Source organism: Columba livia, chromosome 17, assembly GCF_036013475.1.
Source record: "Columba livia isolate bColLiv1 breed racing homer chromosome 17, bColLiv1.pat.W.v2, whole genome shotgun sequence".
Classification (NCBI taxonomy): domain Eukaryota; kingdom Metazoa; phylum Chordata; class Aves; order Columbiformes; family Columbidae; genus Columba; species Columba livia.
Genome location: NC_088618.1, coordinates 5,589,625 through 5,607,277, shown reverse-complemented (window position 1 = coordinate 5,607,277; position 17,653 = coordinate 5,589,625). Strand labels below are relative to the sequence as shown.

At 54.4% G+C, this 17,653-nt stretch overlaps 2 protein-coding genes across 3 annotated transcripts in view; one reads left to right on the top strand and one right to left on the bottom strand.

Annotated features, from left to right (window-relative positions):
• Nucleotides 1-61: 61 nt before the first annotated feature.
• DAO (D-amino acid oxidase) lies at nt 62-11,171 on the bottom strand. Its single transcript, XM_065033594.1, has 12 exons — nt 11,003-11,171; nt 9,694-9,789; nt 8,589-8,786; nt 8,369-8,483; nt 7,898-7,974; nt 7,408-7,473; nt 7,119-7,173; nt 6,555-6,659; nt 6,032-6,114; nt 4,490-4,607; nt 3,735-3,833; nt 62-2,273 (listed from the first exon to the last, which is right to left on the bottom strand). The coding sequence occupies exons 3-12, from the start codon at nt 8,780-8,782 to the stop codon at nt 2,151-2,153; spliced, it is 1,035 nt and encodes a 344-aa protein (XP_064889666.1). The 5' UTR covers nt 8,783-8,786; nt 9,694-9,789; nt 11,003-11,171; the 3' UTR covers nt 62-2,150.
• Nucleotides 11,167-17,653, top strand: part of SSH1 (slingshot protein phosphatase 1) — a 33,800-nt gene continuing 27,313 nt past the window's right edge. Inside the window, exons 1-2 of one of the 2 annotated variants that reach the window (XM_065033562.1) lie at nt 11,261-11,420; nt 15,359-15,399. In XM_065033562.1, coding sequence (XP_064889634.1) covers nt 11,355-11,420; nt 15,359-15,399 — 107 coding nt within the window. In that variant the 5' untranslated portion in view covers nt 11,261-11,354. Of the gene's footprint in view, nt 11,421-15,358; nt 15,400-17,653 lie in introns of both variants that reach the window. The other variant, XM_065033559.1, reaches the window with a different exon arrangement.

Here is a 17,653-nt window from a genome sequence, read left to right as displayed (position 1 = left end):
CTGTGGAATTCGCATTTGGGGCCCCATCTGTGCCACCACGGAGAGAGCAGCACACAAGAGGTATTTGAATATTACCTTTATTGTGCGCACGTATTAACTCTTGGCCTTCTAGCAAATAAGCAAAATTAGGCTGCAAATAGAATGATGATTTCTGTTTGATTTCTGAGAGGCCGGGTCAGATCCCAGGACAGCTGCTCCCACCGGCTCTAAGATCAGCAGAATCACTTACAAGCTGTGCACGGATTTGTTACAGCCCCGCTTACCCAGCGCAGCTCTTCTGAAAACGGGTGACTTTGGATTTACAGCAGCGCAAACGGGAGGAGAATCTGGTCCTTAATATCCCATTTGGAATAAGTGAAACAGAGCAGATGCTGTTTCACTGTGTGGTGTCTACTGATGCGGTATCACAGACCGTTTGCTTTAGCATTAATCAATGGTGAATTTTCTCTAGCTATTGTTTTCTTTTTTCCGCTCTTTTGTTGCTCGTGGCCGCGATGGATCAGGTGAGCTGCCACATCAAGTGGAAACCCTTTTGAGAGACAGACTGGATGTGACGGCGGCTCTTCGTTTTCTCATCGCTGCCATCGACTGTGGGTTGTTGCCTTGGACTCAAGTGCCATAGACATGAGAATTCCCATGCGATGTCCCTTTGCCGGCACTGCAGGTGTCACCGCAGAGGCAAACACAACCCCCTGTACCTTTACAAAAAGTGGGGGAGGACGGGAAGGGGACGGGGCAGCAGCTGCTGAGAAATTCCAGCCCTTATGGTGAGAGTCACCATTGCTGCCTTTACAAAAGGGCAGACACTTAGCAGACGCTCTCAGCACAGCTCATCAGTTTCTCTTTTCCGTGGTGGAACTGGAGCAGGATGAAAGGAGACAGGTCCTTGGACAGGGAACAGTGCTGGTGCCAGGCTGAGCCCAGGGAATGTGCGCTTTAATGGGGCTGGTTTAAATTCAGGTGCCTGGGAGGCAACAGGACCCAGCGGCACCGCAGCATCTCATGCACCAGATGCAGCTGCCTGGTACATCCCAAACCAGGCTGGGGAGCTGTTTCTGGTGCATGGAGTCTGACGGAGAGAGAAGCTGCATCACAGATGAGTAAGAAACAGTTGGTTTATCTGCGAGGAGAGCGAGCCAGGCACTGTGTGCTGGGCTTGGGACAAAACCAGCCTTTGCATTTGAGGTTAATGCTTCTTGATCATTCACTACCTTGTCTGTGATTTTTAAAAAAATTATTATTATTTACCTGGCATAGAAAAAAATCGGCCAAAGTGTATCTTCAGAATACTGTGTTGGGTCCCCAGCAGTGGCACTGAACACCCCTGAGATGTCACAGCCCCCGAGAGCTGTCCCCAGGTCCTTTGGGGGGCACAGCCACCCCGAGGCAGCTCCTCTGGGAGCCGCCGCTCCAGCCCTGTCACACAGAAATGAGAAACTGGAGGGCCCGTGGGAGTTTTAGGGACAAGAACAGCTATTTTGCATGTCCTCTCTGCTATATATAGAGTCTGGCTGGAACATGTTGCTTTTGTTGCTAAAAACATCATTTGGAAAGCCCATTTTAGGCAACAGCTGCTGTCTAGTGCCAGATACACTAACCAGGTGCTGCAGACCCGTGCTCTGTCCTGGCATGAACGTAAGAAAAGCCATTGTAACTGCAGCACGTGCTTTTGGAGCTGTTGTTACTGCCCTGGGAGCTTCAGAGCTTCTTCCTACTAAGGAGCTTTTGCCTCCTGGGGGGAAGCTTGCAAATCTAATTACACACTGGGTGTCAGAGCGGCCAGTGAAGTCCTCAGGTGGCACCGGCTCCGTTTCAGATCCTGCCCCATTGTGCAGATGAACTGCAGGACTGTCGAGGTTGCAGCTGAACCCTGCCTGCCCTTTGCAAACTGATCCCCAGGACAGAAGTGTGCTTGGTCGGAGATAATTAGTCCGTTTTTTAAAGCATTTCCTTTGGGGAGGTGGAGGGAAATCAGGTGTCTGGCAAATGGCAGTGACAGAACTGGCAGCGACCTGAAAACGAGACGCTACGCACGGGTGTTGGAGCTGGCGGGAGGGTTGAATGACCCACGTGTGTCGCTGTGTTATTCGCATCCTCCTGCTGTGATTTCCGAGGTGCTGCTGTCACAGGATCCCGGGGCAGTGGGCGCCTCACAAGCGGGGCTGGGCCAGGCGCTGCTCCTGCAGGATGCTGCCGAAGAGCCGGGCTGCTGCCATGGCACAGCCCCAGTGGATGGTGATCCCGAACCCGCCGTGGCCATAGTTGTGTATCACCTGGGGGAGAAGAGAAGGGGTTGGTGCTGGGAAAGCTGCAGCGGAGCCCTCCAGGCAGCGAGGAGCCACAACAGCAGCTGGGGACGTCCTCAGTGTCTCCAGGTTGAGCCGCGATCAGGGAGCTCAGCTCAGTGACCTGCTGCTCTGTCTCTCCCTCCAAAAGCCACTGGAGATGCAGCAGAAACTCTCTGAGGTTCATCCTCTGCCTGCCCAGCCACCCCGAAACGCAGCAGCCGTGTTCCTCAGAGCACAACACGTTATGTCCCCCTTGGGTTTGCTAAATCACTTCAGCGGGAGCCCGGACTCAGCACTGGGATCAATAGCTACACCTCTCCGTGCCAAGGCAGCGCAGATACAGTGCTGATAACAGAACAGAGCAAGCCAAAAATTAATTCAAATATAGCATCGCTTTGAACTGTGCTCTGGACTTTGCCTAAATACACCATTTTCTTTCCAAGACTCTCCAGCTAAAAATTGAGTATATTTTCATTACATTTAATTACATGTTGCAGTCATCATCTCCTTTGGAGCTTTAATCTCTTCTTTCAAGCTGTACAGAGACATATGCACACAATCAATCTGAGGATTCCATCTGCAGCTCTGCTGCCGAGCATTCAGGTGACAGCACCGATGAGGGACGTGGTCCTACACCAAAAGCTGCTGTGCTGAGGTCCAAGAACAGGCGGCACGCTTTAACTGTGCTGTCCCCGCTCCCCTTTTTCTTAAAAGATACCTAGCAGTGCAAGGCAACTTAAAGAGCCACTGTGCTGGGGAAGTTTTACACCAGACACCCAGCTTTACCTACACAGAGGAATTTTGCAGAGCCCCATGGCATCTACGGCCCCACCAGCATCTCTCTGCGCCTTCACCGTGTTTCATTTCGTGCTGCTGCTGTGTTTTGAATGGGAAGAAATCTCGAGAAATCCAATCTTTTGCACTAACAACCTGGTGTCAGTGCTGGAGGCCCTGAGCATTTTATCAAAAGCTGTGTATTGGGTTTTATTAAAAGGAGACATGAAGTTTGCGTGCACAAGGGCTGTAAAACTATTGGCTTTGAGCAGAAAACCACGCTCCTTAAACGCTGACACCGAAACATGGTTTACATGTGCCTCATGTGGTTCTGGCAGCAGTAGAGCCCGTGCAGAGCCAAAGTTTTTCTCCATTTGAGTTTTTTTGGCCTCTATTAAGGACTAAGCTCCAGCTGCAGGTTTTCCTTCAGCAGGAGCATTCCCTGCCCACTGTCCCTATAAAAATCCGTCAAAACTTATTATCTTTGACGCTCATCTCTGGCACTGGGCTGAAACATCTCAGATTCACAGAGAGGAGCCGGGGCAAGGACCGATGGGTACGGGGCTGAAGAGCAACAGCGTTGCTGGATGTTGGTGCTGTGCTGCCCAGGTCGCAGTGACCAATGCACAATTAACATGGGGGTTAACGGCCCTGGGGGGCCCAGCGCGGTACCTCGGCCTGGCCGTGCCCGTGGCGGAGGGTCTCCCGCTCCAAGCGAACCCGGGGACGCGCTGGTCTCAAGCCGCTCCACTCCTCCACGATCTTTGCTTTCTGAAAGCAAAAGCCCGTCAACACCTGCACCACATTTCTCCGAATTACAGCACCAAAACTCCCGGCACTAAGTAATCCATAAGTTGGGGGCTCTTGCAATGAGCAGGGACAGAAGCTGCTGCACTGGCTCCTGCCATGCTGCAAGAGGCAACTGGACAGAACCCTTTGGGATCACCAAAGGGACCTTCATAGCTGACCCAGTGCCACCCCTGCCATGAGCAGGGACATCTGCACCAGCCCAGGTTGCTCAGAGCCCCGTCCAGCCTGGCCTGGGATGTCTCCAGGGATGGTTCATCCACCACCTCTCTGGCCAACCTGGGCCAGGCTCTCGCCACCCTCAGGGACAACAATTTCTTCCTCATGTCCGGCCTGAATCTCCTTCCTTTAGTTTAAAACCATCACCCCTTGTCCTATCCCAACAGGCCCTGCTCAAAAGTCTGTCCCCATCTTTCTTATCGGCCCCTTTTAAGTCTGGAAAGGCTCCTCTGGGCCCTCTCCAACAGGTCCATGTCTGTCCTGTGCTGAGGGCCCCGGGGCTGGATGCAATACTCAATATATGACCATCACTCATGTAAAGTTTCCAATTTTGCAGTTTGTCCTCAGTGCCCATCCCTGTGGCCTCCCCATGTCCCCCCTCCCGGGGTCGGGTCACCCACCTGCAGCGCGGGGAGCAGCCGGCAGCAGCTCTCCCAGATGGTTTTGTGGTCCCGGGTGCTGTTTTCTTCGTTCCAGTTTCCATGCTGGTAGATCCCACCCAAGACGGTCAACTCACTCCTGCACCAAAAACCAAAGGAGATAAGTGGCGGTGAGCGTCCCCAGCTGTCCCTTGCTGGGCCATCACGCGGAGGGACTCTGCGTGTCTGTGATTTATGGATTCTCTTACACCCTGAGCCTGCAATGTATTCGTGCTGGAAAAACTCTCATGCCAAGCAAGAGAGCAGTGCCTGCTCACGAGCGAGTCATTCATTAAATACTATCAGCACCCAAAATGCCTTTCCCTGGACAAAACAAACAGTTAATTTATTCTTCTGTCAGACAGCTCTGCTCCTGCCTGGCTGGGGAAGTGCTGGAAGGGATGGGATGTCTGTGGCAGAGCACAATGGGACAGATTGCTGCCGCTCCAAAACTCTGCGGGTTAACAGAGAAGAGACGGGGTAAGGCTGGGGGAGCTGGGGACATCTGTACCTGCTGTGACCTTTGAAAGCCTTGTGTGAGCCCGGGGCAGCACAAAGACAAGAGGGGAGCCCCTGGGGCCGAGCTCTCTGGCGTGGAGGAGACATGCTCTGCTTGACCCAGCTGCATCCCCACAGCTCCAGCTCAAATAAACACAGGGAGAGGAATTCACATGGGACCGTGATCAGAAATTGCTTGGAATACTTTGCCTGGGGGCTGTGAGCATCCAAAGTTCCTATTTACACAACGGCTTATTGCCTAATCCTGAAATATTCGCACAATAGAAAGCGCCAGGAACGCAGCATTCAAGTTACAGCTTAAAAACCCCCTTCCATTGCCAAAGCGGGGTAGACGGCTGCTCTCGGCAGGAAACAGAGGCGGGCTGAACAGCAGACGTATTTATTTATCCTGCAGTTTATCTCCCTGGGTACACACAAGAAAGCTGCTGGTGGGAAGCAGGCGGAATGGACAAGGTAGGAGCTGGAAGCCGGGCTCTGAACGGGCACCGCCACTCGCTGAGCTTGGGGGACGGTCCTTTTGGGGCCAGGATCTCAACTGAGCCCTTCTCATCCCCATAGGGACACAAAAATCAGGTTTTCCCCTGAGATTCCTCCTGGGTTCCCTTAGGGAGGTGACATGGACCCTGCGTGGGTGCTGAACTGGGTGGGATGTCCTCAGGAGACGTGTCACCAGCAGCCGCAGCACTGCTCAGGATAACGGCGCAGGAAGGCTGAGCTTTCAGGGTAGGCTTTTAATGAAGTAGAAAGGATTCCTGCCACTGGTTTTAATGGGCCAGAAGAGCCTTTCCCCACGATGAGCTGCTGTACAGCAGTTTTGTCAACACCATGGACAAAAGAACCAATTATAAAGGTGAAAACAAAGGATCTCCTCCAAAGTACCTGCCCCACTCTCAGTGTTTGGCTCTTTGGAGGACCTGGCCAGGATTGGCATTTTGCTTTGGTGCAATTATTTCTTGGAAAAGGACAGGACCCGGGACATCGAAGCCCCGTGTTGCTGTCACCTACCCCGGTATGATGTACGGTGAGTTGTAGATCCCAGATTCGATGTCGTGAGTGATGATGAAATGCTTCACCCATGGGGCCAGGACCTGGGAGACCAAGGGCAGAGGGTCAGGGACAGCTGGAGAGCCGGGTCTATGGCTTTGGGGGTGGCAGGACGGACATGGGCAGCTTGGCAGCCACGGGGTCTGCACGGGGTGTCCTCCCTTCTGCATCAGCTCCATGGACATCCTCTTCTTCCAAGGATTTTATGTCTTTTTATTATCAGCATTACGCCTCTGGCCTCCCCCCACCTTCATTTGATGAAAAACCAGGCTGGAGACTCAGGGCATCCCCACAGCTGGACCAGGAACTGGATCCAGGTTTTCTGCTCTGGCCTCCGTGCACAGGAGGGTTTTACCTGACCAACACTTGCTGGGAATCAGGACCTGATCCCAGTGTGGGTCCAGCCCACAAACCCATGATTTGCCCCAGAGGACACAGGTGCACTGGAACAAGGAGGGAACACACGAGCCCTGCACCCCCTCACCTTTATGACCTGTCCACGGCCGGGCTGGAGCTCCGGGTCAGGCTGCAGCTCCCCCGCACGCACCCCCGTGCAGTTGATCACAACATCCACACCCTGGGCAAACAGCTAAGAAGAGACAGAGACAACGCGCTGAGCAGCACCGGCAGCGACGCTGCCCCCGGGGGCACGAGATTCCTGCATCAAAGCTGAGCCAAGTCCCTGCTCCAACCATCTGGTGATGAATAAACCATCAGGGCTGGATCAGGGGCACATCCCCCAGCACAGCTCCCGCTGAGACCCCACGTCTGCAGCAAGGAGAATATTTGCAATTTAAGGGAAAGCCATGCTGTCAATGCTTGGCTGCATCTTTGCTCAGTGCTGGCAAAACGCGCTACCCCGTCCCCTCTCAGCCATCTCGTGATGCCCAAGAGCCTTTATGTTTCCCAGTAGAATTTATCTGGCATACTCTCGCTGCTGGCCCTGTCCTGGCTGTGCCAAGGGACACCCACGCACTTGCTGCATGTTTCTTCTCCACACCAGCACGGGGCTGTGCCTGCTCTGCTCCAGCTCCACATCGCCACTCACCTCCTGGAAAGATTCCACCTTTTTATGGAAAAACTTCACTCCCTTCTGTGTTAGCCTGGGAAGAACAAGTTCATTTCTTACCAGTAAATTAAAAACAAATGTACCATTCAAATTATCACCTGTAATTGACACCCAGAGTGGATACAGCTTGTTGCTCCTTGCAATAAACAGCTGTGGTTTTCTCAGTGGGCCCTAATGATCTCCAGCCTTTAGCTCATCCACACCCGCCTCTCATGTCCTGCCAGCCAGAGCAATTGGCACCGGCACAGCCCGGCGGCTCCGCACTCACCGGTTGCTCAGCCACGGCAGGTACCGCCTGCCCTCCAGCACCATCGCCGTGTTGAACCAGCCGTAGCTGAAAGCAGAACAAGGAGCCATAAGGACCCGCAGCAGCTCTGCAGAACCATCCACCTCCTCCCCAGCGCTCCTGACGGCCGCTGCAGCTCTGGGATCCCAATTCCCCCTTGCACAACAAGTGCAGGATTCTTTTTTTTCCCTGTTTACAGCATAAAACACCTTCTGCTGGTTTCCTTCCCCCAGTTTGACAGTATCTGGTGAAGTAAGAGAGGAGCTGGAATGGTTTCCATGCTAGGCTGCTGGTTTTTTGGCTTGTTTGAGGTGTCTTCTACTCATTTTTAAGGCAAGCAAGGCCACATCTGTGCCCACAGTTGGTCATCCTCGCCACCCCTCGACAAGGAGGTGCCTGGGACCATCCAGCCAGACCTGTCCTGCCTGGGGGAAAGCACATCAGTGACCCTCCGCAAAACAGCGAAAAATACCTGTAACCAGGGAAGAGTTCCAGCTCTTTTGGTGTCAAGTTCCTGAATCCCAAGACAATGTTCTTCCAAGATGGGTCCTGCAACAGGAAAAAAGGTCTGAGCTCATTAATGAATCCAAATCACTGTACGAGCATGGGACAGCAGCTGGGGAGGGGAACACAGCCTACCCCAAAGGTGTGTGGGCAGGTATAGCATAATTTGGGTAGGAAAAGACATAAAAGATCTTAAAGATCAAGTCCAGCTGCAGCACACCATGGCCGGAGAGGCTCTGCCAGGGTTCAGCCCTTGTTTTGTACTGACATTGCATCGGGGGCACAGAAAACACCGTGTCCTGGGCACACTGTCACAAGACAAACTTGGAAGGATTTGGAAGCATTCAGGGCATCGTCTGGGAAGGAGCACAGCCCTCCCGCCCCCGGGCAGCCCGCGAGCTGGAGCCCTTCCCAGCCCTGGCTGCCACTTGCTCCTTACCGGCACCGGCTGCGTGAACAGGTTGTAGCCAGAAATTAGGAAAAGTCCCATTTCTGTTGCTGCTGGTGAGCCCAGGTGTCCGAGGAGGTAATCAAACGTCTCTTTGTTCCAGACCCTGCGATGAAAACAGGAGAGCAGTGGCTCTGCCAGCCCCGTGGAGCTGTGCCCGGGCAGCTCAGCCCCAGGGGGACACGGCACCATCCTCCTCCTCCTCACTCACGTCTCCTGCAGGTCACCATGGTCGCTCAGGTAGGGCTGCCACAAGCCGGCTGCCCCGTCGCTGGTGGTGTGCGGTGTGTAGCGATCCGCGTAGATCTCCATGTGCAGGGCGGGCAGCAGGCCATGGAACTGCTCGTGGATGCACAGGGCGGTGGAGAGGCCCATCACCCCGGCCCCGATGACGGCCACACGCATGGCTCTGAAATCACGAATGAGCGGGGCGTAGTTGGCTATGGGGCAGGGGAACGATCCCCATTGCTCACAGCGGCATCCCTGGCTCTTCCCTTTGGCGTTTTGTAACCACAATAAAGCTGTGGCTCAGCTGCCCACGACCGCACTCCCCTGCCCGGCAGAAAGAGCTGTGGTTCCTGGGTGCCTCCATCACCATCCTCCTCTTCCTCCCATCAGCCAGGCCCCTCACTCCCCTGTCTCTTCCCTCTTTATGAAGCTTTCACAGAACCCCAGCCTGATTGGGGTTGATGTGACCTCTGGAGATCCCACAGTTCAAGGGTCACCAGAGCAGATCGCACAGGGTCACGTCCAGATGGGTTTGAATGTCTCCAGATAAGGGGACTCCACACCTGCCCTGGGCAGCCTGCTTTCCTGCCTGGCAGCCTGGAAAAAGCCCTGTGGTCACTGTCTGGGCAGGGAGCAGCCACGGAGCAGGGGGAGGAAGGGCTGGGGTACAGCAGTGCGGGTCACCTTGGCCCAGGGCACGGCCCTGGGTGCTCAGCTGCTGGTGCATGGGTACGGAGAGGGATGCCAGCAGCACGCCAGACCCGCTCCTGAGTAAATTCTAACCTGTAGTTTTAATTTAGATAAGGCAAAGTGCAGCATCTCTTGCTGTGAAAGGCAGCCCGCAGCGGGACTGACATTTGCCGGGATGGAGGGATGAGTCATCGGGACGGCGAAGCACCGACAGCAGCCGAGAGCCGTGCTGCTGCCCATCTGCTGCGGTTTTACAACCCACGGCTGCAGGAACCGGGGCTGCCTCCTCCACCTGCAGCCACGGGGACGCACCCCAGGCTGCCCTGCAGCACCAGCCAACGAGACACCTGCCTCGCTGGTCAATAAAGAACAGAAATACATATTTTTCAGCAGCTTACCTGCAGAGTGTGTGGTCCCCAGGGCAGTGCTGCAGTTTTCAGAGACTTCAGCAGAGCCACCTTCGCGGACAGCTCGTTTCCAGTCCAGCAAACCACCTGCAGCACAGGGGTTGAGGATCACAGTCTGTCCCCAGACAACAGGGCCAAAGTCTGCGCTGCGGCCCCGGGGAGGTGGAGTCCCCCGCACCGCACCCCGTGTCCCACTGGCAGCGGCTCCGGAGTCACCGGTCAGAAAGGAAAACGGGGTCACCACAGGCCGAGGCAAAATGCCATCGCTGATACTTGTCACCACGGTGATTGCTGGCTGCCCCCCAGCAGGCCCTGGCTGGTGGGGACACAGGGATGGGACTCCCCAGCCACCAGATTCCTGTGAGATCTGGGAAAATTGGATGCTTTGGTGCTGATTTTTGTGTGGTAAGAGAGAAATGGCATTGCCTCCCTCCTGACAGACCCCAGTAGCCGTGCCACCATGCTTCCTGCTCACATGGCTTCATTTGTTGCTTCTAAGCTTGTCTTCCTTCACAAAACCCCCAATTTTGGGTTCTGAGCTGAAAAGCCAGGTTTCTGACGGCACAAATACCATTACCAGCAGCAGAGGCAGCCCTGGAAGCACAGACCATGCTTGGGCAGAGTTGCTACACTCAGGGATTTTATTGTGCTTAAAGCTTTTATAAGAAGTGTAAGGAAGATAAGATAAGATAAAATAAACGAGAACTAATCTTCTGAACAGCCAGGTTGCAGACACGTCTCTGAAGTTCCAGGCTCAAGGTTTCAGCCCTGCAGCACAACCCACCACAGGTGCCAGGAATTTGGTCCCACAGAAGGCAGAGGAAAGGCACCGGCAGGCGTATGCTGGCTGCAGCAGATGCTTTACCCTGAGAAATCAACGAGGATGGCATGGGAAAGCCAAGGCTGCAGACTCACAGGGCTTAAGCACCTGGTACCTTTGATGCTTTTGGCAGCAGGGCACATGTTTCCAGCCCCAGTATTGTTGCAGGCACTGCTGTCCTGCTTGCCAATGCCGGGCAGAAGCACCAGCGACTGAACGGCTCCATCCAGGCAGCTCCACAGCTCAGGATCCCACTCCTGGTGCTGTGAAGCTGGAGGTTCATCCGCCACACGTGCTGCCCCATGGCCGCATCCTCCCAGGGATGATGCCCGGAGATGTTGTCCAACCTTGGGCATCCAGCCCCCTCTTGCTCGGCCCCCTTAGCAGCGTGGCAGGGATAGAGGGGGAAAGGCTGCTACCCACCGGCCTCAATTATTAAGGGCTTGCCATGCAATCAGCAAAGCCTCTTACACTAATTACCCCATTACTCGTCTGCCTCTCGCATTTGGCACCGCTGACCCCTCGCACTTTCCTCGGTCCGGTTTGAAGGACGCTCCCGGCTGCCACACCCTGAAACCCTTCAGGTGCCTTCGGGAGGGAGCTCAGACCCCGCCGACACTTTTTGGGGCGACGGGGCCGCCGCCCCGGTGGGCGGGGCCATGCGCCCAGCGCAGCGTGCGAGTCCCCGGGGGAAGCTCCGCCCCGTCCCGCCGCCGCAGCCGCCTCACTCCTCCCCGCTCCTCCCCGCGGCCGGGCGGGCTGCGCAGCCGCCGGGGCGGTGGAGGCGGCCGGCGCCCCGCAGCCGCGGCTGTAGCCGGGCCCCGCCGACGCCATGGCGCTGGTCACGCTGCAGCGCTCGCCGACCCCCAGCGCCGCCTCCTCGGCCAGCACCAGCGAGGTGAGCCGGGCCGGGCCGCGGGCAGAGCGGGGACGGGGAGCGGGGCGGGACGCGGCCCCTCAGCGCCTCGGCCGGGCCCGCGCAGCGGCCCGCGGAGCTTCACGGTCCTCGGCCACGGCCCCCCACAGCCCCTCCCAGCCCCAGCCACCGCAGCCCCTTCCCCTCGCCATTCCCTGGTACTGCCCAGCCCCGCGGGGCTGCCGGGCTGATTCAGGCCCGGGACCGTCCCGCCCTGTCCCCGCTGGCCGACCCCTCCTCGGCGCCAGTTACCTCCGTGTCCCCCACCGCTGTCGCCCCACTCGAGCCGTCCTGCAGCACCAGCCTGGGCTGGCTGAGCCGCGGGGCTGTGTCCTTCTCCGCATGGTGGGTCTCGGGCAGCGCGCTGGGCCTGTCGGTGGAGCAGCTGTGCTTGTCCCTTGTCCCCTGATCCCCCGCAGCCACCACTTCCTGCCCGGGGGATGCTCAGTGTCACCCCCTGCGTGATCCCTCTGTCCCCGAGCTGCAGTGGAACCACCTTGGGGGGCTCCCCGAGGCAGCTGTGGTCAGTTCCCTGCTGCCAAAGCAGCTTCTGGCCCGCTCCACCCCATACCTGTGTGATGTCCCCATGTCGTAATGTCCCTGTGTCATGCTGTCTGGTGTCACTCCTTGCCACAGCACAGCCCACACCACACTGCTGCCCTCTCCTCCTTCCCAGCTCTGTTGCTCCAGGGCCAAGTACCCACCACTTAACCCGCTGTCCCCATAACACTCTGCTCCATGTCTCCCAGTTCTGCAGGAACAGGAGCCCTGCGTGTCCCAGTTCTGCTGCCTGCCCCCTTCACCCTGGTACCCCAGAAACGACTTCTCCTGCCTCTGCCCAGCCTTGGGCTTCTGTTTTCCCTCACTACAACTCCCACGCACCATCCAAACACAGCTGCACCCTCCAATTGCTTTTCTTCTTCCCCGTGGATCCTTTTTCTCCTCCTAACCTCTTTTGAGACCCCCAAAGACAGGTCGGGTGTTTCCCTGTATATCCTCCCTGTGCATCCCTCTTCCCCCCTCACCTCTTTCCTTTGGTGTTTGCTGCCTTCGGCTTTGCTTTGTCCCGCCAGGTAAACAATCCTATTTGTCACCTGTCAGGTCCCTGTGAGTCCCCTGATGAGCTGGTCGGGGGGGGCAGGCAGGAGGGGGTCAGTGCCGCAGGGCTCGCAGGTTCTCCCTCTCCGGAGGGGCCGTGGGGTTCCCTTTGCATGGCCCTGGCTGGAGACCCAGCTCATCCCTTCCTGCTCCAGCTGTTCTGCCCTCAGTCCAAGTTGAGTGGTTTGGGCTCCTGAGGCTGCAGGAACACACTGTGTTCATTCAAGAACTTGGAGACAGGACTTGTGCTTCTCTGAGGATTTTCCAGCAGGATTTTTGTTGAGTTCTTGTTTAGACAGAGTCTTAAATGAGACCTAGTGGCCACCTGATCTACACAGATGTAAAGGAGCTGTAGCTCTCTTGCAGGCAGTGGAATTAGACGGGGTTTAGCTGATGCAGGTGGGAGGGAACTCAAGGCAGGATGGCTCTCCCCTTGTTGCATATACCTCTGTTAGACATTGCATTGTGGAGGAGCTCTGTGTCAGTTGTTATTGTTTTCAATGGGGTAACCATACAGTTCTCCCTTTTCCTCTCCAAAATGCTGCCTCGACCTTGCCGCCTGGTGTTGTCCCCTTCTGCCACCAGCATCTGTGGCTCAGGTGGCTTCCAGAAGAAGACATCAGCTCCCCTTCTGTTTGAATGGTCACTTCTGGCATGAAATACCATAAAACTGTACATTGTCCTTTTCCAAATGCAGTGTATTGATTTTTGCAAAGTTAATTTCAAAGAAAAATCACGTTGAAAAGTGCTAACATGATCCCTGATCTTTTATAATCTTTCTCGTAAGGAAAATGAGGGCTTTTCAGGGCTTTTAGCCTAATGTGAGGGATTAGTGTAATATTTTTTTAAATGGAAAATGATGACGAAACATCCTTGCTAATTGTGAGTGTGCTGCTCGTGGGGGTCTGGCCCCAGTGTCCGTGCCATGTGAGGGGTCCATGGCCTCACCTGCGTGGAGCATCGTAAACCCTGCCAGCTCGGAGGGATGCTCTGAGCTAAACAGGTCAGAAGGTGCCTTGTTTTGCTTTTACTGCAGCTTATTAATAGGAAATACAGGAAGAATCGACTTTGAAAGCAAGTCACCTTCTGCAGAAGATGAGCCTGGAGCAGCTTCAGGGGCCGGCTGTGCTGCCGAGCCGCAGCTGAGGACGTTCATGACTTCACAGTCACATTTGTTTAAAAAAGTGAAGTTTTTCTCCCTTTTGTTGCTACGTGACAGACCCAAACAAACAGGAGGGTGACCTTACAAAGGCCAAAAACCTGCCAGCCCTTCCCAGAGCTGGGGGGTCTGCTGGCAGGGGGCACTGGGGCTGGGGGTGTTCCTGGGGCTCTGCCTGCTGCCCCGGCCGGGCCGGCTCTGTGCTGTTGCACATTGTAAACAGACTAAAAATAGCGATGGTATGTTTCTCGCCATCAGCTGCAGTCATTTTGGATGGTCTCCGTGTATCGCTTTTCCTCCAAATGGCCATATTTCTGACATCCGGCCGGTGCGGTTGCGTTTGGGGTTTTTTCCTGGCGTTACTCTGTTCCTGCAGGTTGTGAGCAGAGCAGCTCCTGGGTGCTCTGGCCTCCCCAGTCTGAGCTTGGAGGGGTGAGGAAGAGCCCAGGTCCTACATACACACACAAAACTTCAAGCTTGAATGTTTTACATGAAACTACTTGCTTATTTTTTTACTTCTACAAAACCACCTGGAAACAAGTAACCATTCCGATGGCCCTTATTTGATGCGGGTTTTAGGCAATGTTGTAGTAAATAACAAGGTGGTCCATGGGTGTTAGCACTGGTGGAGCGTGATTTCTTAAAGGCTTGCATCCCTCCAGCTTCATCAGGCTCTGGTGTGTTGCAGGGTTGATGGTTTTCCTGTTGCAGGACAGTCTGTAAGGTCCCTGCTTCGCTTCTTGGAACCGAGCCATCTCGCCAGTGCACCCTTGCCCTCCAAAGGGATGCCCTGGCCCTTTCTCTTCTGCTTACTTACACTGGACCTAAGGAGGAGAATTATCTTTGAGCCTTTTTTTTTTTTCCAATCAGCTCTGGATGCAATTAACCCCGGCCCTGTTTTTCTTTAATATGTAATTCTGTCCTAAAGCTAACAGGGACCTTGAAAGGGGTGGCTGGAAAGCACAGCTGTGTGGAAGTGTTTCTCTGTGAAAGTGGGCTCAAGTCAGCTGGCACACTTCTGTTCTGATTAAATAAAGTGTAAGGGCTAGTAATGTCACCTGAGCAGCCAGATTTGCTGCCAGGGGGACTTTCCATTGGTGTCCAGTGAAAAAGTTGTAATACATGCCTGCCATCCAAGCGGTGTGTTTATCAGAAGGGCAGCAGACACAGGACTTGTTGATGTCTGGGCAACCAGGTGAGCATTGTCCTAGCCTGGGGACACATCTTCTGCCAGCACCCAGGTGGAGGTGGCCAGGTGGCAGTGTTAATTTGTGCCCAGCTCTTCGTCACCAGCCTTCGCCCGGGACAGGTTCTGCTCTCACGTGTGTGCTCAGGGGGAGCGATGTGTCTGTGCCCGCGGTGACGTCGCGGTTGGCGATCTTCAAACCCATCTGTGCTCTAGGACCAGCTTGCAGGATTAGGACCTAATAGCTTTAAAATCCCCGTGAGCCCCTTTGTCATCCGGTACTGGGTGCTGGTGGCATATATGGCCAGGAAGTCTCATTTATCCCCAGCACTGGAATGAAAACCCCCACGAAATACAGCTTCCCAAAACCTGTTATTGCAAGCATGGTTTTAAAAAGCATGGGGATTTTTTATTAAAGTTGTAGTATGGAAACAACTAGTGTGTAACTTTCTCTGTATCCTTCTTTTCTCCCCTCAGCTGGAGGTTGGCAGTGATGAAGAGCGTAAATTAAATGTGAGGTAAGCAGAGTTATTTGGCTCTAAACATCGTTTCCACTGTTGTGAATTGTTTGCCGTTTATCTGAGTCCTGATCCTGCACAGGACTCCGGCCTCGAGCGTGTACCTTTGCGCGGAGGGGATGGCATGGTCTGCACACAGCTGAACACCGGGGGTGCTCTCCCCCTTATCAGTTTAGTTTTGAGAGGAGCCTTTAATGAACTGAAAGCATAAAAGAGGGTTTGTGGGTTTTGGTTTCTTTTTTTTTTCCTGATGGGAAGAAACTGGAAGATTGCTTGTCAGCTCTGACCACAGCACTTAACTGCTACTGCAGCATCTGTGTTGCTGCTGCTGCTCTCTGGGGTTGGGGCTGTGGGTCAGAAAGGTGGGGATGCTCCTGGGGTGGGCACAGGAGAGTTCTGCCCGTTCTTGGCTGTTAACCAGCAGGAATTTTGATGCCTTTGGTATTGGGGTTGTGTGGAGCCACTTTCTTCATGCGAGGGGAAGGAAAGGGCTGAGATGTACTGCTGGAGAGGGGAGAGGCTTCTCTTGCTGGCACTATGCAGAGATCAGGAGTAGTGATGATAAAGCCAGTTTGGTGGGACCCTGGCCTAATGGGGCTCTGGGTGATTATGTGGATTGCTCACTCTAAACCCAGCTGTTGCAGACAATTCTTGCCCTCTAACTGTAAACTGAGAGGCAAAGTGTAAAAACACAACAGTGGTCCAGCAGGCTGGGTCTCCTCGTTATGACTTTCTACTTCAGTTATCTTGGTTTCAGGTAAAAGCAAAGCCAATCATGTTCCTGCTTGGAGTTCGATCTTGTTTCCATCCCATTTTATGCTTTGAGACCTACTGTTGCAGAGCTGTAAGAGAGAGACACTGTCACAGTCTGATGGACTGAGTCTAGGACAAAGTGGAGTTGATTTGAAGCCTGGTTAACCTTGTGGTTTTGCAAGCAGCAAGCAGACATTAGGGCACCAACCATCTTTACTCTGCAAGTGAAGTCAGAGAGCAGAAAAGCAAAGTGGCTCCTTTACAGAGTACGTGTTAGGCTTTGCCGTGTCTGTGTCCCGGGGGATTTGTTGTGGCTGCAGCTGTCTGGGAAGCTGCCTCTGCTCACTGTTCTGCTGGCGTGCACGGGGGTCACAAGCGTGCGTTTGGTTGCTCTGTGGATGGGCATTTAGTAGCAGTCTGTAGTATCATTCCTTAGCTTATTTTCTGCAGAATGCATTTTGTGTCAGTTAAAGGGAAGTTCAGGATTCCTGGTTCTGCTCCCAGTTTGGTTGTGGGCTTATTGTGCAATTCAGGGCCTAGCAGGAACCCACTGAAGTCATGAATAGCAGCACATCCTTAATTCTTGTGCATTTTCCCATGTTGTATTAAAGACTAACACTTAACCAAGCAGTATGATGGCCTCTTCTTTTGTGTATGTGGCTTTTGTGCTGAAGGAGGAAATACAGCTTTAGCCCTCTTCATTAGAAATGGACTCAGTGACAGTGTACAGATGAATTGTTGGTTTTGTGGCCCCTTTGGTCCATCTGGGCTTTTGCAGGCATGTGCATCCATCACTGACCAGAGCAATCATGGGGGTGGACATGGTGAGACTGGGCTTAAAAGCTGAGACTTTTCTACTGGCCGTTGAAAAAAGCTGCAGCAGTGACTTTGGCTACCGCAGTCCTAAGAGCTTCCTCTGTCCTTCAGTCTCTTGGGGCTGCTCTTCTGTACACAAATTTCAGGATAAGAATCTGGTAATTAAGTCACTAGACAGACCTTGAGAACAGGATGGCTCTTGCGCAGAGCCCTGGCTGTACCTGGGGAAACACTGCCAGGGACCGAAGAAAACGTGTGGCCTGAGTGTGGACAGAGCATAGATGATAAATGCAGCTCCTCTGGCAGGGAGGTGGGTAGATCCTGTCCCTGTCCTGTCCCCATTCTGTCCCCTCCTGCTGGCAGCTGCTCCGAATCTGTTCTCAGAGACTTTACCCAGTGCCCATGGGGTGGCAGAATTGTTCGACTTCATTGTGCTGTTTCTCCGCCAGCTGAGCCCAGGTCTGAAAAACCCACAGGACGGGCTGGGGTGGTGTTTGTGAATCTTTAAATCCTGGTCCAGCCATGCTGGAGACGGAGGTGACAGCTGTGCTTTGTCACATGTGCCCCGGGTGCAGGGCTTGGTGGTCCAGTGCCCCACTGTGCAGACCTCAGAGATCCGAACGGTCAGAAAAAGGACAGGCTGCTGCAGCAGATCTTCCTTATGGTTTCTGTCATCCCGAAATGC